Consider the following 26,059-nt stretch of genomic DNA (forward strand, 5'->3'; position numbering starts at 1 on the left):
TCCCAGTTTTCGCGGAGCTCGATTTTTCCAACTCCGCAACTCCAGCAAATTTGCACGCAACGATTCACCAGCTTCCCTCCCGAAAAGCCAGGAGTTGGAGCGTTCGGGTAAAATCCGGATTTGGATTTGTTGGAGTTGGGAGTTGGAGAACTCCCGAACATGCCCTAACTAGTGATTTTGAGGATTCGCCGATCATTGACGCGGGAGCTATGTCTCGCCCGCTATTGGCCCGACCCGTTAATGTAGCTATGACCTGAGGTTTTACCTCTCTGTGGTTTTCTTATCGGGGTTTAATTTCATTGTTGCACTGGTATTTTTTCTTTTTCTCTGTTTTTACTAGGCTTTCATTATCTTTTTTCTTTGATTTTCTTTTTCTTTCTTGGTCTCCATCATTTTTTTCCATTTTCTCAACACATGTGTACATTTTATGTACACGCTAGTAATTGCGTACGTAGGTAGTGTATTAATTGCACGCTCACATTAAGTTGGATATTAGTTGCACGTTAATTATATGAATAGTGTTGTCGTTCATATCGGTATGGTGATAATTCATATTAAACATTTTGTGTGCTTGCCATTGAAGCAATCCAGATCGTGGGATTGACATGGTTTGATGGCCTAGATTAGTTGGATCTACTCATTTGGGTCTTTTTATGTTGATATGAATATAGATTATACATTTTACGTATACACTAACAGTTCTTATACATGTTTAATATTTTTCAAATATATAGTTATTTTTTTCAAATATATGTTTTGATGTCTATTTTTTCATACACATTATGTATTTTTGTTATACATATAAAACTTTTTTATACACATTTTTCATATACATGATTGACTTTTTTCAAATATATGTTTTCATGTCAAAAAATGTCATACACATTGTACATTTTTGTATACATATAAAATATTTTTATACACGTATTAACATCTTTTAAAATGGACATACATTTTTTGAATGGTATGAAATATCATATTTGAATTACACAAATATTGTTTATGTTGCATAACAATTTTAAAAAATGCCACATACAATTTTTTGAAACATGTGACCATTTTTTAAATGTCGTGATATTTTGTCAATGCTATCAACATTTTTGAAATGGCACGAGCAATTTTTTAATTGTATCAACATTTTATGAAGTTACACTAACAAAAAAATTACGCTGTGTTAAAATTTTTCAAATTTGCGGTTAATACTTTAAAAAACTAAGTACATTAAGTTTTGGAATATATGTATAATAATTTTTTGAAAAATAAAATAAATAAATTAGAATGAGCAATAAAAACCAGAAAACTACAACAACAGAAAATAATTTATATAAGTGACCAAACCTAAGAAAAATCGAAGTTATGTTAACTTGGTTGGCCCATTTCATGTTGCCTTGACGCGATGCGTTCTTCTATCTCGCTTGAAGCGTGACACCGATTTTCCCAATCATTGGCACCACCGTTCACGGATAGTTTGTTGGGAAGCCCTACAAATCATATTGCTAGAGCCTTCTATACCTAAAGGAAATTAGAGTCTCTTTACCCTTCGAGCTAAACCATGAATTATCGACCTCTCTAACTTTTTTCTTGAGTTATTACGACATCTAAGGACGTGTTTGGTTGCCGTCGCCTACAGTACCCGTGTTGCATACACATCTCTACTCAGCCTGGCTCTAGAAAAACAGCCTCATATGCGACATTTGCAAGTTGTTTGGTTGCCTGCATATGGACTGCCTGCATTAGGAGATCAACTTTGGCACGTTGTTTGGTTGCCTGCATTGTCTCGGCGCATGCAACTACACGCTGTTTGGTTGCCCGCATGGGATATGATTAAGAGCTAGCACTTGCACTTAGCACACAGGGTTAAGAGATAGCAGAGAAAGTGGGAGAAGAAATGCAGTGTGCGCCGGACCATGGCGACTGCGGTGGATAGTGGCCATGGCGCTGTGTCCGACATGACGAGCATGGAGTCGTGGACGAGCGACCGCGTCGGCAGCACGGCGAGCGACACCGTCAGCGAACTAGTTGTGGTGCTCGCGCAAAGACAGTCGACAGAGGAGGAGAATGCAGTGCCCGCGCCATGGTATCGTCAGTGCAGTGGACGAGAGAGGAGGCCGAGATGATCGACACCGGAAATGACTCCAGTGTAGTAGGGCGAGAGAGACGAGGCCAAGATGATCGACCCCGTCGGCGGCGCGGCGAACTACAGTGTGCGCGGAGGCAGAGGACACAAGAAAGCAGTGTGCACGCCGAGATGAACGACGCTGGAAACGACTCTAGTGTAGTAGGACGTGGGCAAGGAGATCAAGGGGAGTCGGCGTCGAGAGGGATGAATAGGAGGACTCTGAGCAGAGGACAGAGGAGCTCGACATGGCGGCGTCAGTGCAGTAGACTGCTACTCAAAGAGAGATGAAGCTACGATCATCGAAACCAAAAACTTACAACACGAATGTTATGAGGAACTGTGAGATTAGGCTGCTGGTCAAAGGAAATTTCAAACGATCGATCGTGCGTGACGAATCTGACAAAATTCGTCAAGAATAGCTTCAAACGGGAAGAGGAAATTAAGAACTTACGGCCGAAGAAACTACGAACCGATCGCCTGAATGAAACCGTAGCATCAAGGTGCATCTTTTTCATGTAGAGCGTACCTCGAGTCGAAGCACTGTTGTGTAGATCGGAAGGGGCTAGGAAGAACAAAATTAGAGGGAAGGTTACTGGAGGTAGGAGAAGATTATGCACAGGCTGCATACCAGCTCGTATCCCTCCCATCCCCCTCGTGCAAGTGGCCCATCTTGTGCGCTCGCCTCAGCCTGGCTCGCTAGAAACTGCCGATCTGAGCGTTTCCAGCGAGCCAGGCCCAAGTGTGCTTTAAGGTTCGTGTCATGTGGGCCGCACCGTAAACGCAGGCAACCAAACGGGCCAGTTCCTTCCCGCGCGGGCCAGGCTGGGCCTAATGCGGGCAACCAAACACGCCCTAACTTGATTAATGTGTGTATGAGGCTCTGTATATTTCCCAAAGCACATGTACTAATTAGATGTTACTAAAGTATGAAACTATGAACATAATATCAAGTCAGTTCGGTAATTCCTTTTGAAAAGGTTGAAAAAGATGATAATCATCATCATCTTCATCGTTTGATGCACATAACCATATATTAATTTTTACTCAACAATGCCGAGTAAAGTCAAACAGTAATGGCGAATAGATTTATTTGAAAAAAAACTCCATGCCATTTAAATTGGACTTGCCTCTCAGCAGTATGTCCACAACCAACCATAGACCCTATGACCATGGACTATAATATCATTTGATATGTAGCTAAACAACGAATTATGCTATTCTTATTCTAAGCCTCCGAGGGATTGGCACGTGTGCGCTTACATTGACCAACAAAATTTTAACCTTAGGTTTTCATGTCTGAAGTTAAGCTATGAACCAACACCTTTCATTAAGAGCACGACTTACGTACTCAACTTTGCATGTTCTAACAGAAGACAAGATCATGGGTTTACACCCGGAGAATCTGCATACTTGTCAAAATCACAAGAACCTCTCTCTGGTTGGAGATTTAGCACTAGCCGGATGCTGCATTGAAAGTGAAAGTGTGTTATATCGACTAGGGGGTGAATAGGCGATTTTTACAAATTCATCACTGAGGAAATACTACTTGAGGAATTTGCTAAGTGATGAAATACAAGCAGCGGAATAAGTACTCAGGTGCAAGCATAACATGGCAGTAACACAATCATCATGATGAGATGAAACAAGCACAAAGCACAAGTAGCGCGTAAACAGGATAAGCAGACAGAAGACAAGATGACTGAAGAAATAGGATTGAGGAAATAAAGAAAGTCTTCAGTCAAAGTCTTCAAACAGTAACGATCAATTTCATCAACAAATAAGTGAGGAAATAAAAAGGTTGAGGAAATAGAACTAGTAGCTCAGTGAAGACAGTGATTTGATAGACCAGTTCCAACTGCTGTGACAGTTGTACGTCTGGTTGGAGCGGCTTGGTATTTAAACCAAAGGACACACAGTCCTTACCGTATTCTCCTTGAGCTAAGGTCACACAGACCTCGCCCAATCACTCATGGTAAATCTTCAAGGTGACTTCCAAACCTTCACAGACTTGGTCACTCGGCGATCCATAATTCCTCTTGGATGCTCAAAGGTAACAAGCGTCGGTTCCACACAGGAACAATCTCTTCAGTGATGCTCAATCACTTTGGGTTTTAGGTGTTGGGGTTTTGGGTTTTTCCTCACTGATGATTTTCTCTCAAATTCCTCGGAGGATGGGATGCTCTAAATGACAAGTGCCAATCTATCTCTTGGAGCAGCCAACCAGCTAGTGGTTGAGGGGGCGGCTATTTATAGCCGGGGAGCAGCCCGACATGATAAGACATAAATGCCCCTAATGATATGACCGTTGGATGGATAAGATATTTGGGATAGGTGGCGTAAAGCACAACAACAGTCAGAAATTTGAGCTCTCAAATTCCTCAGGGCTATCATGTTCCTCACAGTAGGCAATTCGCACTGGCGAATTCCTAACTCCTTAGTCAGAACAAATTCCTCACACCAGAAGAACTTCGTCTCTTTCACTGAAGAAAATGACTGAACTGCAGGAGATTTCCAAAGGCTTCACTCTAAGGATTGGGTATGTGTATAGGCTTTGAGATGAGTATCACTTGGAAATTTTTTCTTAGTATTACCTCGACCCCCTTTAACAGTACGGTGTTTCCTATGACTCAAAAGAAGGAAATGAAACTACGAAAACAAAAGTCTTCACGCTTCATAGTCCTTGCATCAATATCTTCAAGGTCGCACCCATTTCCTCATTTTCAAAGTCTTCTAGAAAACCAGAGTCTTCAGATGAAGACATTCATTTTTAGCCGAGGTGGGCGCCAACTGTCGGGGATTTGTCACGGCAGATGTCCTACTGTGAGGACTTACTCGTGAGGCCAACACATCTATGTGGTAGCTTGAGAGGGGTTGATCGGGATGAGAGACGCGAGACGGATTAACACACAAGACAAGGGTTTAGACAGCTTCGGGCCCCGGGAAACATCGTCCGGTAATAACCCTAGATGATGTTTGTGGCTAGGTCTCATTATCATCACGAGGGAGTCGTCGTAAACCGGCTCTCCTAGTTATGTCTAGCCTTAAGATTCTTCCTCTCCCCTCTTGGGGTGCCCTGCCCCTCCTTATATAAGTTGAAGGGGCAGGTTACATGTAGAGTCCATCTCGAACTAAGATTTAAACTATTCTGACTTCTCTTCATGGGCTTCTTAACATCTTGGGCTTCTTAATGTCTCGGGCTTATTAACCCCAGGCGACTCTGTCTGCTGGGTTATGACTGTCTGCCGGTTTACCATCTGACTTACCATCTGGCTTATCATCTGCCGGCTTATGGTCTGACTTAACATCTGCCGGGTTACCATCTGACTTACCATCTGGCTTATCATCTGTCGGCTTATGATCTGACTTAACATCTGCCGGGTTACCATCTGGCTTATCATCTGTCGGCTTATGGTCTGACTTAACATCTGCCGGGTTACCATCTGACTTACCATCTGGCATATCATATGCCGGGTACCAATGAAACACCAAGTCCCGGCCGGGTCATACCGCGGGGTACATCCCCGACAGATATATCAAACTCCTTAGAGACTTATAAGACATGTGTACACTCACAAACACGTTAGTCTCTTAACCTATAAGTCTTCAATACACCAAAATCACTAAGGGGCACTAGATGCACTTACAGAAGAGCCCAAGACCTGTCCTGCATCCAACAATTTTCACACCACCCTTTGACCCCCATCGCTGACAGAGGGAGGGCCAATGGATGAATGGTTTGCCATTGCACCACCTCATCCATGCTCAACTGTGTGTGTTGATCGTTAGGTCGAGATAACAACTACCGCCACCACGGCGCCCCACTGAGCCACTGACTTCTCCCACCACATTAGTGAAGCGTGACCATCAGATTTATCTACACCAAGGCCACCTCTTCTACAACCTCCACCTCCCCGCATCGATCAGGGTGACACACAACCTCTACAAGCACCATCCAGCAGGCGAGCTTGTCAAAGACGTCCTCTAGTGGCTACGAGTGCGAGACTTGGATCGAAGATCAGACCTCACTAGCTCATAAATCACATTGACAATCACTAAACCTAGGATGTAATTGGAAAATTTTGTTAGTTTGATTCACTAGAGGATACCCTGAATTACAAGTAATGTTGCTAACCATAGACTAGATAAGAGTAGGGTGCAAATTCATAATTATAGAGAGCAGATCAGGCTATAGGTAGCACCTCCAGGAATTACAGCTGGAAACGAGAGAGATTAACAATGCGGTGAGTTTAAAGGAACACTATTTAGTTAGACTAGGTTCTATAGTAATGATGAGGCTATCCGAGTTGTTCATATTGACTTGCATCTCCTTGCTCGACCTTGATTGTCCTTAATTGAATCACTCACTGTTGTATCTTATGGGCGGGGTAAAGGGAGATTCTGCTCCCTTAGTCCCATAATACAAGAGCGTTTTTAAAACTAGTTTAGTGTTAAAAATGTTCTTATATTATGGGACAGAGGGAGGATTACTTAAGGAGGCAAATCAGCCAAAGTCAATTTTTCAATGTCTTTCAGACCCGACACCAGCCACATCATGGTGTGTGTGTGTGGGGGGGTACTATGCCCGTAGGCAGCTAGTGCATTACTACCTTTATTCTGTGAACAACTAACATGCATAATAGAGATCTTCCTAGTTTGAACTGTCATCATCCTCTGAATCTCCTCCACGAGCACCCCTTATCGCGATCGGTCCGCCGACCGGCACACTATCGTATTTCTTTGACGCCTGCTTCAAGGTATCTTTCATACAGTGTTCGTGACGGTGAGGGTAGAGATATAGGAGGAAGAGGAGGAGGAGGGAAGCAACGAGTAGGGTTTTGCCCGTGTCGTCCTTAGTGGGATGACCCGAGCGGAGCATTTTCATTACGTCGATAATGTTCATTTGTTCAGTATGGCTATGAATAACCTACAACTTAAGCAAGTGCACTAAAAAAGGTAAATGACTATATTGTACATAATTACATTTCCATATGGCACATAGTAATACTCATGATTTTGATGAATCAGTGGAATGTCGCACATGAGTCTACTCTCATTTACCAGGAGTTTGTGTCCTTTGACATTGACACATTCTTCAAGATAAAGCTCTAACCATCATTTTAAATAGAAATTAAGCATGTTAAAATTTGCCTTAAAAGAGTACCACAAAATATATTTTGTATAGATCTAGTAATGACCATGCACCCTTTGCAGACTTCCAGTGCCGGTAGTAAAGGAACAAGAGCAGCAACACACAACTGGTCAAGGAAACTAAAACAAGGGCCAACTCAACTAAAGGCTAGACAGACACCCAACCATTGCCGAGGCACAACTGCTAATTCTTGTGAGTATGCTGCAGGTGCTTTGCAATATTAGTCACAAGTATAACAAAATAAAGTTTCTAAACACACAGACTTACAGTTCCGCCAGTAAAGCAACAAGAACAAGAACGGACCAAGGAAACAAAAAATAAGGGTTGTCCAACTCAACAAAAGGCTTTGACACTACACACACAATAATGCGCTGACTGCAGGGCTTTCCAAAGACTTTTAGCTGCCTGGTGTGCTCCAACATCTATTGTAGTTTCCGCGTTAGCATTGTCGGCGACAAAAGGGGATACATACAGAGAAACAACACCTCATATGATCTCTTTAACTTTAATACAACTACTACTATCAGACTTGGTAGTTAAGGCTAATGGATAAGGAGTTTCTCAGAATGAGCCATGGAAACAGACCTCCTTTGAGTAGTCTTCATGGATTTATCGACCAATACTTACCAATGCTCCCTTCCTAACTACCGCCTTGAAGGGTAGCCTTATCATTTGTCAAGGACCCATAACCTATCAATAGCCCCCGACGAGGCATGCAATCTCATTCACACCCACTTGCATAAACTCAAGTGGAGAAGCACATCCCTTTCATAGGACCACATTTCTTTGGAGCTCGGTTCGGGGTCCGATGGACCTCGTAAGGCTTGGATCGCCGATAGTTAGGGAGTTTCAGAAAAGGTTACACTCTCGGCGTTCTCTGAGACAAGCCCATCTCTCAATGCCTCTCCTCATATAGGAGTAGGCCGCGCTCCCGCGAGGGCGTTTGAACCTATTCAAAAAACATCCACGAGTCAAACTTGGTTGTGTACGCCGACCTTCGCTATAAGGACGGCATGCACACCTCCGCTCATATTATTCTTGACCATGTTACTAACGACACCATAGTCGAAAGTTATTTTCATAACAACACGTATACGTGTAACTCAAGCCTACAAGCAAGATCCAATACATTATGACAACATTTTTATTCACTCATACATAATTCATCTTACACAAACTAACATTGTTTACAGATAATTCAAATGCATAGATTATCTTACACAAACCTATATTGTTTACCCGAATAGTTAAAATACAGAGTTCATCTTACAAAAGCCAAAATTGTTTACACCGATAATTAAGAACAACCAAATATTGGCTTAAATGTGTACCTAGTCAGATAGCTCTAATCTTAATTTGCGCACCATGCATCGGTTGCAATGTCATCACGGTATGAGGTGCATGCGTATATGATGGCGCGAGCTCAAACTCGAAATGCTGAAGGATCATGCTTAGCGCCATCTTGGCTTCGAGCATTGCAAAGTTCTGGCCGATGCACACCCGTGGCCCCCAACCAAATGACAAGAAGGCGCCTGGATGCTTGGATGCCTTGGAAATCCCCTGGGCAAATCGGTCTGGTTTGAACTCATTGACATCACTCCCCCATATGTCTGGATCATGATTGATGAATAGAACTGGCACCTCAATGAACACACCCGATGGGTATCTGACACCTCCTATATCCATATCCTTATATGTTTTCCGGCTAAAAACTGTAGCTGATGGATACAACCGAAGAACCTCGTGAAGGATCATGGTCACCTACAATTAGTGGAAAGAAAAATCAACTATTTATACCCTGAAAGTCATGGTACCTTACACAGTTGCGAAAACAAAATACATCAATTTCAGCAAGTACTCACCGTTTTGAGTCGGCTAAGGCCCTCGTACTCGGGTTTGTTCTTCCTAAATAAACCTAGGACCTCCTCCCTCGCAAGGTCTTGCCACTCCGGATGCATGCTTAGTACAATCATTGTCCATGTGAGCAGCACCGACGTTGTCTCCATTCCTGCCAAGTAGAATAGTTTGCACTCCTCGATGACATCTTCCATTGCCATTCCTTGGCTAGGTTGGCCATTCTCGTCCACGTCCTTCATATTCGACTCTAGCAACAGGCCTAGTAGATCATTTTCGGATTTTTCACCTTCTTCCATAGCTCGCATTCTTTTATTGATTAGACCTTGTAAAATTGATTCAACCTCCTTGTTGTTTTTGCGCATCTTCAGATTGTTCTTGGTTGGCAACAATCTGCGGTACATCAAGCAGGTCCCACAACATAAAAATAGCGTAACCAAAAGGAAAAAGTATTCATGAAAATACTGACTGAGATTTTCAAGAAATTTAAGCCATTCAAAAATTAGCAAAAGCGAAGAAAAACCCGAGAATCACATAATAACGCACAGGTAACCCGGAATAATAATCCTCTGGACTGCACCAACAAAGAGCTTAGCTTGCTCGGACTGCAGTTGGAATATCCGCCTTCCTTCGAGATAACTGCTACCGAAAGCTGTGCGGGAAATGACATCCCCGGTGAGGTTCTGGAGCTCCGGCCACACATCCACCTCGCACGATCCGCCAGAACCATGCAACTCCTTCCATCTGGTGACAAGCTCTTCACAGCTCGCAGAAAAAGCCGGTAGCATGAGCTGCAAATTAAGTCATAAACTAACAATGAGCCATAATTAATCATGCTTGGTGGCAAACTATTCCAGGACGTTACGTAAGTATAATTTTTTTTAAAGTTGAAATTGAAGTGAAATTTGAAGATAACGTAAATAAATTGTACATTTCATACCACAGAAACTGAAAGGAAAATTGTCTAAATTGTGTGCAATTCTTTCCGCTGACCTTGAGCTTCTCAAGATGGAACGCGGGATTGAGGATCCTCCTGTGCTTGACCCATTTCTCTCCCTCATGGGTCGTCAGGCCGTTGGCGAGCAGCTTGGTGAGAGCCGGGAACTGCGGCTTCTCGAAGTGGCCAAACTTGTTGGACAGCACGTCCTTGATAAGCTCGGGGTCAGTGATGGCCACGTTGGCCACCGGCCCGAACCAAGAGAAGCACGGCTTGCCGTTGTCCCGGACGTTGTTGTGGAGGAACGGGATGACGCGGGGGACGATGTCGTGGCAGCGCAGCGGCAATGGCTTGGACCAGGCCTCGTCGTTGAGCCGGCCGAAGTCCTTGAGGTCGCCCATGAGGAAGCGGTACGGCGTGCCGCCGACGCCCTGCGCGCGCAGCGTCCTCTCCAGCCGCCGCGGGCGCCACCACAGCCGGTCCAGCAGCAGGCGGGCCTGCCACAGGAGCGCAGAGCCCGTGAGCCCGTACAGGAGGTAGCTCCATGGCACCGCCGCCGCCGCAGCTGCAAGGTCAAAAGCCATTTTTCTCAAAAGTCAAGAGATGTTGGGCTACTAGAAGCTGAAAGAGTGTGCATTGACTGGCGGCATATTTGGCATCGTCTTATATAGAGGTGTCCCTGGGTAGGAGGTTGATTAGGAGCTTGATTAGTCTCTTCTTTGCATTTGTTTTAACATTTCTTGGAGTGTAAGACTGGTTTGGCATCGTGTTATGTAGCGGTGTCATTGTGTTGTTGGATCACCGTCTTCATCCCATTTGTTAAATGATTTCTTGCGGTAGAAGACTAATGGATATGCTTGCAGCGAGCTTGGAGAAGAAGAAAGTTCGACCGGGAAAAGATCGGTCAAACGGTGGTGCCGGCCACCCACGTGGGACATCTTGTTGCTACTCTGCTTTGTCACTGATCTCATTTCTTTTTCTTATCCAGGTTAAATTACTGATCCACGTTTTTTTAGGTAAATATACTGGAAGTCATAGAACTTAAACGTGACAGTTAATTTGATGCATAAATTTATAAAGTAGTACGTGATTGCAGTCATCTAACTTGATCGTGCTTTTAAATACAATCACATTTCCCGTATGCGGACATATCTGCTGCCTGTGTGGCACGTTAGTGTGCTTATGGCCCACTGTCGGACACGGGAACCGCTGGGAACGAGGTGTATGTGTTTTCTTATCAAAACCCCCTCACATTTTTTCCTACTTACACACGAAAGGCCCTCTAACAACCCTCCAATTGCAAAAAATTATAAAATGGCCTGCCAAGTTTTGAACCTAGCAGCAAGCATTGATAGCCAACTCGTCTAACGGGGTGATTCATGTCTAACTAGACCATGAAGGCGTGTGTTGGCCTGCTACACATGTTATGATTTTAACTATTGATGGTTTTGTCATCTATGTGAGGTTAGGGCCTCCAACGCCGACCCGTAAATTTCCTCCCGCATCCGTCCGCAAACACGGATGCGGGAGGCGGCCATCAACGTTGCCCGCACATATTCAACAACTTTTTAAACTAATAGGACGAAATTCGTGTAAACCAACCAGATTTTTATATAAACCGAACAACATTCATGCAAACACGGTGGATTTTCATCAAGTTCAGATAGAAATGGTTTTAGGTTGGCTCTTGTGGCAGTGTATGGCGTAGCCCAACCTGAACTTAAGCCCGACTTCCTTGCTGGTCTAGTTAGGATCTGTGGGGAGGAAAGGTTGCCAATTTTAGTCCGAGGGGATTTAAACATTATCATGAGGAGAGGAGAGAAGAATAATGACAACTACTATGGCCGGTGGTCATTCATGTTCAACGCGATTATTGAGAGTCTTAATCTGCGAGAGATCGACCTTACGGGTAGACAATTCACATGGGCGAATTCGTTACCTAATCCGACCTATGAGAAGTTGGACAAAGTGCTGACTAGTGTAGAATGGAAACAAAAATACCCTTTGGTATCGGTGCATGCCATGCAGCGTGCAATCTCAGACCACACGCCCCTGTTACTGGACTCGGGTGAAGCAACTCATATAGGTAACAAAATCCTTTTCTCTTTCGAACTGCGTTGGTTCGAAAAGGAGAATTTCTTAGATATTATTGCAAGGGAATGGGTTAAGCCTGTGAGTGGTAATTCCAATGTTGAACGGTGGCAAAACAAGATTAGACACATTCGACAATTTTTAAGGGGTTGGGCCAAAAACGAAAGTGGGATTTATAAGCGAGAAAAAGAAAGACTGTTACAATTGATTGAAACTCTAGATCTCAAAGCGGAATCTACCCTTCTCAATAGGACTGAGCAGGATGCTAAGTCTCATGCAGAGCAGAAGCTTCGTGATCTTCTTAGAGAAGAAGAAATGTAGTGGGCCTTGCGTGCTAAGGTTCTCAAAGTTGTCCAAGGGGATGACAATACTCATTTTTCCGCATGATTGCAAATGGCAAACACTGGAAAAAGAAAATCATCCAACTTGCGCAGGATGAAGGGATGGTGGTAGGTCATGAGAACCTTAAGATATATATTTCGAATTATTATAAACAGCTCTTTGGGCCTCCTGTGGACAATGATGTGTCCCTCGATGAGCTCGTAGTTGAGGACATTCCTCAGCTTCGGTCAGATGAAAATTATCTGCACCATTTTTAGAGAAAGAGGTGTTTGAGGTGATTTCGCAAATGAAACTGAATAAGGCGCCGGGACCAGATGGGTTTCCTGCTGAATTCTATAAGAAATGTTGGCATATCATAAAGGGAGACCTTCTGCCCATGTTCCAGGACATGTTCAATGGTCACCTACAACTTTTCCATCTTACCTTTGGAACAATAACATTGTTGCCAAAGAAAGAAGGAGCAGTTCGTATTGAACAATTTCGACCGATATGTCTTCTGAATGTGAGTTTCAAAATTTTCACGAAGATGGAAACCAATAGATTGACACAGATTGCTCAGTCGGTGGTGCAACCGAGTCAGACGACCTTTGTGCCTGGGAGACACATCCTGGAAGGGGTTGTTGTCTTACATGAAACTCTTCATGAAATCCACTCGAAGAAACTCGATGGGGTGATTTTCAAGGTGGATTTTGAGAAGGCATATGACAAAGTCAAATGGCCTTTCTTACAGCAGGCAATGCACATGAAAGGTTTTAATGAGAAATGAAGGAAGCAGGTGGATTCCTTCATCCAAAAAGGCAGTGTCGGGATTGAGGTGAACGATGACGTGGGTCATTATTTCCAAACTCACAAAGGATTAAGACAAGGAGATCCGATGTCTCCTATTCTTTTTAATATCGTGGCTGATATGTTGGCCGTGCTTATAGGCAGGGCAAAGGATAATGGCTTAGTAGGTGGACTAGTTCCCCATCTGATTGATGGTGGGGTTTCCATCTTACAATATGCTGAAGATACTATCATATTCATGGAACATGATATTGCAAAGGCTAGGAATATGAAACTAGTACTTTGTCTCTTCGAACAAATGTCGGGGCTTAGGATTAATTTTCACAAGAGTGAATTGTCCTGCTTTGGTAGGGCCAAAGAGGAGCAAGAGGCGTATAGACATTTGTTTGGATGTGAGATGGGATCCCTACCTTTCAGCTATCTAGGGATCCCGATTCACCATCATAAACTTACTACTAAAGAATGGAAATGCATCGAAGACCGATTTGAGGAAAAACTAAGCTGCTGGAAGGGTAAGCTTATGTCCTATGGAGGTCGGTTGGTGCTGATTAACTCAGTACTTACTAGTATGCCGATGTTCCTATTATCTTTCTTTGAAGTACCCAAGGGGGTACGGAAGAGGTTAGATTTTTATTGGTCTCGATTCTTCTGGCAATCGGATGAAGTTAAATCAAAATATCGCTTGGCAAGATGGGATATTATTTGCAAACCCAAGGACCAGGGGTGGGATCGAAAACCTGGAGGTTAAAAACAAATGCATGCTGAGCAAATGGCTCTATAGGTTATCAGTAGAGACTGATGGTATATGGGCACGGATTTTTGCGCAACAAATATTTACACTCTAAAACTCTGGCCCAGGTTATTGAAAGACCTAATGACTCACCATTCTGGATGGGGCTAATGAGGATAAAAGATACCTTCTTTCATAGAACAAAATTCTTTGTTGGTAGTGGTACCACGACAGGATTTTGAGAGGACACGTGGTTAGGTGACACGCCGCTAGCCTTACAGTATCCCACCTTGTATAATATTGTGCAACATAAGGACTATTACGTGGCTTCAGTATTACAAGCAACACCGTTAAATATCCCGTTCAGGAGGTCCTTAATGGCAGAGCATTGGAATTCCTGGCTTCACCTTGTGCGGAGATTGATGGATGTTCAACTCTCTGACCAGCTTGATTCTTTCCAGTGGAAGTTAACTGGAAGTGGGGTGTTTACGGTCAAATCTTTGTACTTGGATCTAATCAATACTTGCCCAATCCCAAGATGGATTCATATTTGAAAGATTAAAGTTCCCTTGTGAATTAAAAGCTTCATGTGGTTTGTCCACAAGCAAGTGATCCTTACCAAAAATATTTTACTTAGGCGAAGATGGGTAGGCGGTGCACATTGCTGTTTTTGTGAACGAGATGAAACAATACAACACCTTTTTATTGATTGCCTTCTCGTGAAGCTACTTTGGCGCACCATTCATATAGCCTTCAATATTACTCCTCCAGATAACATTGACACGCTATTTGGGATGTGGTTAAATGGAGTAGACTCAGTTATTGCGGCATGCATTCGGATAGGAATATGTGCTTTATTGTGGGCTATATGGAATTGTAGAAATGATATGATCTTTAACAGACAAAACATTTTGAATTTCTTGCAGGTCATCTTCAGAGCTACGGCATGGATCCGCATTTGGTCGTTACTCGCTCCTACGGACTCTAGGGAGCATTTGGCTACTGGGTGCAACTATTGGGAGATCGTAGCGCGGGGTATCTTCAATCGGTTTGGATGGAGACCCATTAATAGGATAGGTGTTTAGTCATCTCATCCTGTTTTATGCCGGTTGTGGCTTTATTTTATTTCAGATATTTTGTTTTCTTTTGCTCTGTTTGTGAGCTGTACTGGATTGCAGACTTTGTATTTCGTTGGCACCTTTTAATAATATGGCCGCATGCATCTGTCAGATGCAGAGGCCGGGGGTGAGCCTCCTTCTCATAAAAAATAGCACAAATCATCATACATAGCATGCAAATAAGTCTAGTACAACAATGTCTCAAATTCGACGAGATTTAACTGGATGTCCAACTAGTTTTTCATCAACGGGTCATGTCGTCCCACACATACTACCCCTTTAGCTTCATCCAACAGTGTGTGTACGTAAATGGTCATCCCTCTGTCCTGTGGTACATCACGGCAGCGCATACGGGCTACACAATGTGTAGAGCAACATTGAGTGAACGAATGATTTAATCAACAAGTTGAGAAAGAAGAAGCAAAACTTACAATGTCCTCTGTCGCGTGCAATGGCCACCTTGTCTTCAGTTGAGTAACTACGTGACAAAACTTGGTGACGATGGTCTGGATGGCATACCATCAATATGATAACGACTTCACATTGCGATCAGGAATGACGTGCATGTCGTAGGGCGTAGTGTGCTTTCGTGCGTGAAACGATTCATGCGCTTGCTGCCAGAAGGTCCTCCCTCTGCTCCTGCCTACGAAATCCGCGGATATGGCCAACCATGCATCGCACAATAACTCATTCTCCATGGTCGAGTAATCCGTCATCCTTCTTAATCTGAAAAACCAACATGGCGTCCTAAAATAAGCTCAATGGCATTTGATTGAACACCTGTCGGGCGTGGTGGCCGCCATGGAGGTCCTCGACAGGGCGGTGGAGTGTACCTGAGTACAAAAGGCTCCAGGGTGGACAACGACGTCATTAAAGGCGAGCGGGCGCGTCGGTGCTGGCTGCGAACATCCGGCAATGCCTGTGTGGCGGCCGCAGAGGTACAACGAAGGTGGAGGTGGAGGGCGCAAAGCAAGGGGGGAAGTGGCGGAGTGGAAGAAAATTGGACGGGAAGGGTGGATTTAGTGGGCATGGGGTGTCGGAGTCCAACGTGGCTGCTGTCCGGACTCCCGCAACCCCCCCCCCCCCCCCCCCCCTCTTACTTTGTCTCCACTTTGCGAAACAAAGTGTGTTCTGACCGCTGAGCGGACCGATATAGGACCGTGTTGGATGGTTTCCGCGGTTCGGACATATGCGGACGATTTGAGGGTCGGCGTTGAAGATGCCCTTATATCATCTACTATGTCTGAACTATAGGCCTGCAACACATGTTATAATTTTAATTTTAACTATTAGTTACTTGTTTGTAGTTTCCAAAAACAGGATTCCTATGCAATTAGTACTCGAAACAATAAGAAAGCGATGATGGAACCGAGAAATAAGGTTGTGTTATCTTGCAACATCACGTCAATATTGTACATCTTGTTGGGCAGAAGCTAGTCGAGATATTTATGCATTCATTTCAATCGTTTGCCACTCGTCGCACACGAAGCACGATTCGAACTATACAATCGTGTGTGTTATCACGACTTATCTCACGCGTCGGTCGGCCAACAGTGTGACGGCACAGTTCCCTTTTCAAGGATCAGCCGTCACACACGTGTTCAACTCTAGGGTTGTGTTATATGTGTGTCTTAATACCATCATTCTACACTAGTGCCAAAAAGGTAAGTAACTATAATTACATTTCCATTTGGCACCCAATAATACTCATGATTCTACTCTTATTTGTGAGGAATGTGTCGTTTGGACATTGACACATTCTACAAAAATTCAACATGTCATGCTTCAAAGAATGCTAGTACAAAATATATTTTGTATGGATCTAGAAATGATCGTGACCCATGCAGACTTCCAGTTCCACCAGTAATAAAGGAACAAGAACAAGAACATCAACAGCCTACAGATCAAGGAAGCCAAAACAAAGGCCAACTTAACCCAAGGCTTGACAGACACCCACCCGTTGCCGAGGCATAACTGCTAATTCTTGCGAGTATGCTGCCGGTGCATTGCACTATTAGTCACAGGTAATAAGAAAATAAAGTTTCTAAACATAAACATTTCTATCTTTCTGCTCACTTACAAACTTACAGTTGCACCAGTAAAGCAACATGAACACCAACAGACCAAGGAAACCAAACACAAGGGCCGGCCAACTCAACAAAAGGCTTTCGACACCTGATAGACAAAAATGCACTTAATGTAGGGCTCTCCAAGGATCTGCTGCTGCCTGTTTGTTAGCCCATGGTGTGCTCCAGCATCTACTGCCGTTTCTCGCGTTAGCATTGTCGGCGACGGGAGGGGATATATACAGACGGAGAAACAACACTTCATCTGATCTCTCTAACTTAACTTTCACACAGCTGCTACTATCAGACTTGGTAGACCATTCCTACCTCCAAGGTGGAAGCATGAGGTATGTTGGCGGCATAGGACGGGCCACGGCTGTTCCTCCTCAAGAACTCGTAGAAGAAGTTTATCACGATCCGCTTCACGAAACTAGACCCGCTCTTGGCCTTCATGTGGGAGTGACCCAGAATGAAGGACATGCCAGCCTCCCTTGCGTCCATCAGGTCCTGCAGCTCGCTCCGCACCTCGGCGTCCACCTGGGCGCTCTTTGGCAGCACAAACCTCGCTTTCTTCCGCTGTGGTGCCACAGTTTGTTGGTTTATCTCCTTGTTAGGGGACGCCGGCCCATCAACTTCACCGTCACCGCCCTCCTCCCACAATGGAATGGCACCGCTGCTAATGGAGGAGAGCTTCTCGCTGCCTTCCACGAAGCCGTTCTGGTCGGCGCCCCCACTGCGGATGAACTCCGCGATGCTGTTGATTAGCTCCTTCTCAAACTCCAGGTCGTCCTGCTGCACGTCACGGTACCCGTATCTGACGATGACACGGTATAGCCTGTACTCTTTCGGACCAATGCGACCCACCAGAAATCTCTCTTCTGGTTCAACATGTGGCACTGGAACTGATTTAACACAAAGAAAGACCAGTACCTGTTCAAAAGTGTAATCTATAAGCACTCTACAAGCTAGTGGTGGAATGGACTAATTTATCGGAACTTCTAAGGATTCAGACAAACTGGTATAATTTGCTCAACAAACATCTTGGAAGGATGCACGCTGAATTGAAAAGATATGGTAAGGTGCCTCCATACCTGGTGAAATGCTGGCAGATTTGTTACGAAATGGGAGAAAATGGCTGGAATTCCAGACATAAGCTCTGTATGTATCAGCCCAATGCCTCGAACACGAACAATTCCCAGTGAAGGGCCGAGGTTCAACAGCCAGTTTACTGAAACCTTGTTTTGAACATCAAACTCGTACTTCTTTATTGTGCCATAGTGCCACACAGACATGACCACCATAAATATGAAGGAAAGGGTAATAGGGACCCAGGCACCTTCATGAAACTTGCCAAGGGAAGCTGAGAAGTACATTACTTCGATTGAGCCAAAGAAAATCAGGAAACCAAGGGCAATGAAGATACTTTTGTTCCAGACAAGCACGATAACCAATGACATTAAACAAGTGGTGACAAGCATAACCGTTATGACCGCAAGACCTTGTATAAAGAAAGTTGGAGGGTTAGGACTGCCGCAATTATAAATTCATTTCAGTACATGAAAATACAAAAAGAAAATAGCATCTGCATTTCTTGGTGTCCATAGGAAAGAACTGTCATCATATTAACTCATCTCACCTTGTGCGTTCGCCAAGTGCTTTGTGTTATTGAAGCCAATAGTAACAGCCAGGCACAGTATCATCAGGATCCAATTGATCTCAGGTATGTATATCTGACCATGCACCGTAGAGGATGTGTGCACGATCTTTACACCAGGGAAGCAACTTAGTGCAGAGCACTGCTTGATAATTGAGAAGGTACCAGTAATAATCGCTTGGCTTCCGACTACAGATGCTAGGATAGCGATCACTAGAACAGGCCATCTGAGTTTTTCTAAAAGGACAGTTGTATACATCAATGCTCGAAAATGCGCAAATCTTATACTTGTCAATTATTTTACCAGCAATAATTAAAATAACAAAAGGCAAACCCAAAAAGGATACCTGGTACTGAAACATAGAACCCAATATGATAGCTATTCTCAAAGCTGTGGTGTTGAGAGATATAGGCAGCCTGCCCCATATAAGCCAGAACAAGAGCTGGATAAACCACTGATATGAACGCAATCTGATCGAAGTAAAAACATTGAGATAAGTAATTGATGATAATCCAGATTTTAGTTTAAGAATTGTGAGTACCACATGGATACTAAAAGCTGGAACTCTGTAGAAGATAATGTGAAATATAGGAGTAACAAGGACACTGATCCTACATACAATAGTCCTATATACTGAGTCACAACTGATTTATTTCTCAAAATAAACAACAGACTAAAGTTGTGTCTCCTAAATCAGAGGGAAAAACAAAGATCACCAGGTATCTTGCAAGTAAAGATATACATCTGTACAAGATTAAAATACTGATTGACCTTTTAAGGAGATCAGTTCATTAGTATTGCCATTCAAATGGAATCTACACACCTATGCAGAAAACAATATACTAGAGAGATGGTTGCTATCAAATACGATTTTTACTGAACAAGTACTTGACAGCTATCTAACAGTTACTAACTAAAGCCTGAAGGAAGGAAAGAACAAATGGTAAGTGGACCAAACAAGGGGATAAATTTAAGGACAATTAGAAGAAAAGAAGGATAAATCACTTTTAGATTTTAGCACAATTCTATTATAGTACAAATATATACATATGTGATCCACGTATATAAAGGATACAACAATAATTTCTAATACCGCTATTTTAGCACAAATGGTAGCATAACTTCTATTTCAGCATAACTTCTATTACAGTACAAATATTACAACACAACTCTCCTCGGGAATTTTTTAATAGAATTATGTGAACTTATCACAACTTAGATAGTATCAAAAAAAGATATGACTACAATAATACTCCTTCCGTTCATAATTATAAGATGTTCTAACTTCTTTTCTCAATCGGATGTATATAGACACGTTTTAGTGTGTTTGTTCAATCATTTCAGTCCGTATTTAGTCCATATTGAACTATCCAAATAATCTCATATTTGTGGACGAAGGGAGTATTAAATAAGGTCATCAACCATAGTGACACAAGTAAGAAATGTGAAACATGGTGTGCAATACCTCGTACTTTGAAAAGAGGGATTGTAAATAGTAATTAGTAGGGTGCAGAAAACAATATACTCAAGAGACGGTTGCTATCAAGTACGATGTTTACTGAACAAGTACTTGACAGCTATCTATAACAGTTACTCCCTAAAGCCTAAAGGAAGGAAGGAACAAATGTTAGGTGGACCAAACAAGGGGATAAAATTATGGACAATTAGAAGAAAAAAAGGATATCACTTAGATTTTAGCGCAACTTTTTTTACAGTACCAAATAGACATATGTGATCCTCGTATTGTCTATTACAACATCCCCCAGTATATAACACCGGTAGACTTGGAAACTCTCCTTCGGGCCTTTTTAATAGAAATTATGTGAATTTATCACAACTTTAATAATATTAAAAATGATATGACTACAATAATATTATTTTATATCTATATAACGTATCGACACACAAATAAGGTCATCAACCATAGTAACAAGAAAGAGCAGTGCTATACGGACGATAAAACACGGACGATTCACGCACGACAGTGAAATCCAGCCACGCATGCAGATGTACAGGGGAGCAACGGCCGCCGGATACTTAGTCGTCTTCACATCGTCTACGCTTTTATCGTGTGTATAGCAGTTTCGAACAAGAAATGCGAAACATGTTGTGCAATACCTCGTACTTTGAAAAGAGGGATTGTAAATAATAAATTAGTAATTAGTAGGGTGTTATCAAGGGATTAATTAACTCATACTTTAAAAAGAGGGGTTGTAAATAGTAATTAGTAGGGTGCTATCAAGGGATTAATTGTGTGTTTCAGATGTTCAACTTAATCACTTGAGCCTATAGATCCGACTGGATGGATGGTTTGCGTCACCCTAACTTATATATATATATATATATATATATATAATATATATATATGGTAGGACTTTATTTTCCTCTTTGAATTGACTCATGCACGTAATTACTGAATGGTGTATTCAGAATTAAATTGGGAAGTTCGTATTTGGCAAATTGACAGAAGGGGTATCACCGAAACAGTCCTACCTGAATTGATCTTTGCGAGAAATGTCCAAGATCTGCATACATAGCTTCCGAGCCTGCAGGTAATAGCATTTCAAATACGTCTGTGTTTTTGTGTGTAGTATAACCCCTTAACAGAGTCACAGCTAAGCAGTAGGCAACAGCCTACCTTATCCATACCTGTTACACAGAGAAGGATTCCACCCAGTGACAACCAGCCACCTTTTTGGGTCTTCTTGAGAAATTGGTACATGTAGTACGGCGAAAGGGCTCGATACACATGGTGGTTCCAGTGGATGATATTGTAGAGCCCGATCATGCTTATGCAGAGAAGCCAAATGCAGACGATTGGCGCAAAGATAAACCCAACTCTGTGTGTGCCATAGTGTTGCAGAGCAAACAAGCATATAAGTATGGCGCACGTCACCGGAAGCCCTACATCTGCACATTGGCACGCCACATTAAGCATTCATATGCATGGTCCTCCAATCAAACATAGCAAGTTAGCACCAGTCGAATGCTCAAATGATAAACCAGCTCAATAGGAACCAGCAAGTAAAATCAAGCATTGGTAATGTAGCAATAGTAGATAGAAACAACTGAAAGAAGAAACGGACTGGACCTACATTTGTGTTGCGCCTTCTCCATTGATAGCTCGAGCCCCGAGACCGCGGAGGACACTGAAAAGGGTTGGAGGAAGCACGTCGCTGGCGTCAGAGGGCCAAGAGACTGATTGAACGAGATGGGAGGGAGAGGGGTGAAGCAACAAACCGGAGAGCGCAGGGGTGAGCACGCCGTCGCCGATGAGCATGCACGTCCCGAGCAGCGCGAAGAGCAGCAGGAGCCGCTGCAGCACCCTGTACCTCTCCAGCACCGTCCTGGCCCTGGACCGGTCGCCGCGACGGCCGGCGGCGTCCTTGTCGTCCGCCATGAGGTCCTCGCTGTTGCCGCCGCCGGGCAGGAGGCCGGCGCGCACGTGGCGGCAGATGAGGGAGTAGAGCGCGAAGGTGCCGCCCTCGCCGCCGTCGTTGGCGCGGAGCACGATGAGGACGTACTTGAGGAGGGAGATGAGGGTGAGCGTCCAGAAGACGAAGGAGAGGACGCCGTAGATCTCCTCGTTGCCCGCCGTGTGCGTGATGTCGTCGCCGGCGAAGGCGCTCTTGAAGACGTAGAGCGGCGACGTGGCCACGTCGCCGTACACCACCCCGAGGCTCTGGTACGCCAGCAGCAGCACCGCGCCCCACGACTCCCCCCGCTTCCGCCGCGCAGCAGCAAGAAGAAGAAGCAGCAAAACCCGTCAGCACACAAACAAAGCCGCCCGAGCGAAGCTCCGGCGCCGAATCCAAGAAACCAGAGCGCTCGCTCGCTCGCTCACTCACCTTCCGCGGCGCCCCCGCGCCGTGCGCGAGCTCCAGATCCATGCCTTGCTCGCGTCCGCCCGGACTGCCCGCGCCTCAATGCGCCGCGGCGCCCATGGGAGAGCCCGCGCTCCAAATCACCGGAAGAAGACGGACGGACGATTCCCGCCCGGCAAACCGCACCGCGGGGCACACAGCAGGATTTATCGCCTTGGACGCTTCCGGGAGAATCCTCCTTCCTCCTCCGACGCGCACTCGCCGTCTCCAACCAGCTTTGCTCCTCCTCCGGGCCACGAAGACGGAAGCGGCAGCGGCGGCGGGTGCTTTTCTTTTGCCGCTCCGAGAAGGCCGCGACGAGTCAAACAAAACAAGTGAAGGGAACAGGGTCGGGCGGAGAGACTGGAGAGCAAAGCCCGAGTGACAAGCCAACCAACCAAGCGGGGGCAAGAGGAAGAAGATAGGGACTACTGGTAGCAGTAGATGCGGGATGGCGCGGCGGTGGGCTCCGCTCCTAGCTCCGGCTGGGGCGAATTTTTTTATGTGGAGGTCGGGCGACGCGGAGCGGATCCTTGTAGCCGCGGAAGGTGGCAGGAAGGGAGGGCGGACGGATCGATCAATCGGGGCAGGACGGGACGCGTGGGCGATCGCGTCGGGCGCGATACGTGGTCGCGGCTTTTGTGTCTCGCCTGCGACTATCTTCTATCCATTGTGCGTGGCTTTTAACGCCGGGGCATGTGCTTTTCGCTGGGGTTTGCTTGGTCGCCTTTTGCGCCCGGCTGCTTTAGTCGGTGAACAGCGGGTTACACATGTTGTTAGGGTGGAGCGGGAATCTGCTTATACTTATTACACTCTGGTGGTCGTGTCGTGGTGTTCAAGGATCACGGGAAGAAGGTGGCGGGCGAGCGGGTGAGCGAGCGAGCGAGCGATGTTGCATGGCACGGCATCGGACTCTTTGGCTGGCGTGCAGGGACAGGAAATATATGGTGACATATGGCGTCTCTTCTTGGACTGCACTGTTAGAGGACGGGGTAGACATTTTGTGGAAGGGATGAGCGCATTGACTCGTAAAAGAGGGGGTGCAGAGGAGGAGGAGGAGGATGGTCGGCGGAGAACTCGAGAAGTATCTGAGGTTAGCCTCTAGGTTTAATGTTACGTAATTTCCCCCTCTGCGAAAGGCGTACATCGGTTACATGAATTCCATGAAAGAAGGGCGTTATGAGCCTGTTTTGGGGTGGACTGCCAAAAATGGCCCCCTCCCCGTTTTCGTGTTCTCTTATCCTGAGAAAAGTTGCTTCACACGCTGACTCTCCTAGACACATTTCACCTCCTTCATTCGCCGTGTTTAGCGATGTTCACATACGGATGTGGCTAGCTCTTATCTAGATGAGAGATAACTATGTTGTATCTAACTCCTACACCATTTGATGTCATGTGGAGGACGCTATTGAAAAATTGTTGAAGGGATGAGCCCATTGACTTGTAAAAGAGGGGACGCAAAGGAGGAGGACTCGAGAATTAAACTCTATTAGGTTTAATGTTACGTACTTTCGGCCATCTACAAAAGGCGTACATCGCTTACATTAATTCCATGAAGGAAGGGCGTTATGAGTCTGTTTTGGGGTGGACTGCCAAAAATGGCCCCCTCTCCCTTTTCGTGTTCTCTTATCCTAAGAAAAGTTGCTTCACATGCTGACTCTCCTAGCCACATTTCGCCCCTTCATTCTCCGCATTTGGCAATGTTCACATATGGGTGTGGCTAGCTCCCATCTAGATGAGAGTTAACTATGTTGTATCTAACTCCTGCACCATTTGATGTCACGTGGAGGACGGTATTGCAAAATTGTGGAAGGGATGAGCCCATTGACTCGTAAAAGATGGGATGCAACGGAGGAGGACGGTCAGCGGAGGACTTAAGAATTAGACTCTACTAGGTTTATTGTTATGTACTTTCAGCCATCTACAAAAGGCGTACACCGGTTACATGAATTCCACGAAGGAAGGGCGTTATGAGCCCGTTTCTGGGTGGACTGCCCAAAATGACTCCGCCTTCCGTTTTCGCGTTCTCTTATCCTGAGAAAAGTTGCTTCACACGCTGACTCTCCTAGCCATGGCTCGCCCCTTCATTCTCCACATTTGGCGATGTTCACATACGGGTGTGGCTATTTCTTATCTAGACGAGAGTTAACTATGCCGCATCTAACTCGTGCACCATTTCATATCACATGCATTTTTCTTTTATTTTTTACTTGAATATTCAAAAGGTATAGGAGTTAGATGTGACTTTGTTTAGTCTCATCTAGATGACATAAATGATGAGCGAAAATCACTGGAATTGAGGAGAGGTACGACATCTACTTGCGTTACCGGGGGTAAGAATAATAGTTTTTCATTTGATCACACGTTTGTTTGGTCTACGTGCGGAAAAGCTTCACGCTTTTTATTCAAACGGGTGAAGTATGTTTTGCTCAAAATGATTCTCCTCCTAGTGAACGACAATACTTCCATCAACATTGACGTGCTTGTGGTGACTTCACTTGTCTTATAACTAAGATTTTAATGGCTATCCTCCTAGTGAACGACAATACTTCTGTAAGCAATGACGTGTTGTCATTACTTCACCAATCTCCGAGCTATCTAACTCTAGCCTTGAACGCTTGTTTGTGTGAAAGTGTATGTGCATTTACATTACTTGGTGTATAAAAAGCAATATAAAATTCAAGTGGATTATAGTTATAATTCTACTTATCAAGCAACCAACGTAGGTAACTTTTAAGACATACACTTCACTAAAATTCCCTCCAGATCCTTGGAAGCCTCTTTCCTATCGTAAATAATAGGCATTGGCCTATGTATTTTCGCATTAAAGAGAAAGCAACGTGTGTGGAGAACATGCGGGATTTAGTCTGATACTGCCAATGAATTTCTCCACATACCGTGGATTCAAGTGATTGAAGGTATGCCATTCTTTTGATGAGGTTCGTGGGAAGCAACCTATAAATTCGGAGAAACAAATAGAGAGTGGTGGGAGAGACGAAGGGGTATTGTATTGGACTTCTCAGAGAAAAAATAATGAAAACTGAACTCAAACTTGCCATTTATGAGTTGAAGGGCATATAGATACATTCCACAAGAAAAGTGATCCAAAGAGCTTTGTACAAAAAATCTGAATATTTCATTTTCAAAATTTCTATATAAAACCATGCAATCCAAAGAGACCATCATCTGAGAATACACTCATAGAACCATCTAGCTAAAATGAATTTACAATTAGGGAAATACCCCAATGGTGAAATTGACGCTAAGATACATTCCATGGGGAAGTGATCCAAAAAGCTTTGTAGGTAAAATCTGAATATTTCATTTTCCAAATTTCTATTAAAAAAAA

General features: G+C 44.3%; 2 protein-coding genes across 3 annotated transcripts; both read right to left on the reverse strand.

The window, feature by feature from the left end:
- Positions 1 to 8,360: 8,360 nt before the first annotated feature.
- On the reverse strand, positions 8,361 to 10,675 carry LOC109746903 (cytochrome P450 CYP72A616). Its single transcript, XM_020305999.4, has 4 exons — positions 10,116 to 10,675; positions 9,669 to 9,913; positions 9,131 to 9,515; positions 8,361 to 9,029 (listed from the first exon to the last, which is right to left on the reverse strand). Exons 1-4 carry the CDS (start codon positions 10,641 to 10,643, stop codon positions 8,604 to 8,606), a joined length of 1,584 nt encoding a protein of 527 aa, XP_020161588.1. The 5' UTR covers positions 10,644 to 10,675; the 3' UTR covers positions 8,361 to 8,603.
- A 6,411-nt stretch (positions 10,676 to 17,086) lies between these two features.
- Positions 17,087 to 23,484, reverse strand: LOC109746906 (potassium transporter 25). Of its 2 annotated transcripts, none has more exons than XM_020306004.4 (9): positions 22,696 to 23,484; positions 22,088 to 22,571; positions 21,943 to 21,996; positions 21,497 to 21,757; positions 21,341 to 21,393; positions 19,194 to 19,317; positions 18,829 to 19,083; positions 18,284 to 18,690; positions 17,087 to 18,122 (listed from the first exon to the last, which is right to left on the reverse strand). In XM_020306004.4, the coding sequence occupies exons 1-9, from the start codon at positions 22,735 to 22,737 to the stop codon at positions 17,496 to 17,498; spliced, it is 2,307 nt and encodes a 768-aa protein (XP_020161593.1). In that variant the 5' UTR covers positions 22,738 to 23,484; the 3' UTR covers positions 17,087 to 17,495. The 2 variants fall into 2 exon arrangements, with proteins under 2 accessions (XP_020161593.1, XP_073358390.1); XM_073502289.1 differs by having other exon boundaries at positions 22,088 to 22,562; positions 22,692 to 23,179.
- Between the last annotated feature and the right edge of the window lie 2,575 nt (positions 23,485 to 26,059).

The sequence above is a fragment of the Aegilops tauschii genome, chromosome 6 (assembly GCF_002575655.3).
Source record: "Aegilops tauschii subsp. strangulata cultivar AL8/78 chromosome 6, Aet v6.0, whole genome shotgun sequence".
Taxonomy (NCBI): Eukaryota; Viridiplantae; Streptophyta; class Magnoliopsida; order Poales; family Poaceae; genus Aegilops; species Aegilops tauschii.

Bases quoted from the DNA above. Each gene is read 5' to 3' on its own strand.
- LOC109746906 (XM_020306004.4), bottom strand. From the start codon at position 22,737: ATGGATCTGGAGCTCGCGCACGGCGCGGGGGCGCCGCGGAAG. The intron at 22,572-22,695 runs GTGAGTGAGCGA...GCGCGGCGGAAG, and splicing joins GCGCGGGGGCGCCGCGGAAG to CGGGGGGAGTCGTGGGGCGC. The intron at 21,997-22,087 runs GTTTGTTGCTTC...AACCCTTTTCAG, and splicing joins GCTCACCCCTGCGCTCTCCG to TGTCCTCCGCGGTCTCGGGG.
- LOC109746903 (XM_020305999.4), bottom strand. From the start codon at position 10,643: ATGGCTTTTGACCTTGCAGCTGCGGCGGCGGCGGTGCCATGGAGCTAC. The intron at 9,516-9,668 runs GTGCGTTATTAT...GATGTACCGCAG, and splicing joins ATTATTATTCCGGGTTACCT to ATTGTTGCCAACCAAGAACA. The intron at 9,030-9,130 runs GTGAGTACTTGC...CACTAATTGTAG, and splicing joins GCCTTAGCCGACTCAAAACG to GTGACCATGATCCTTCACGA.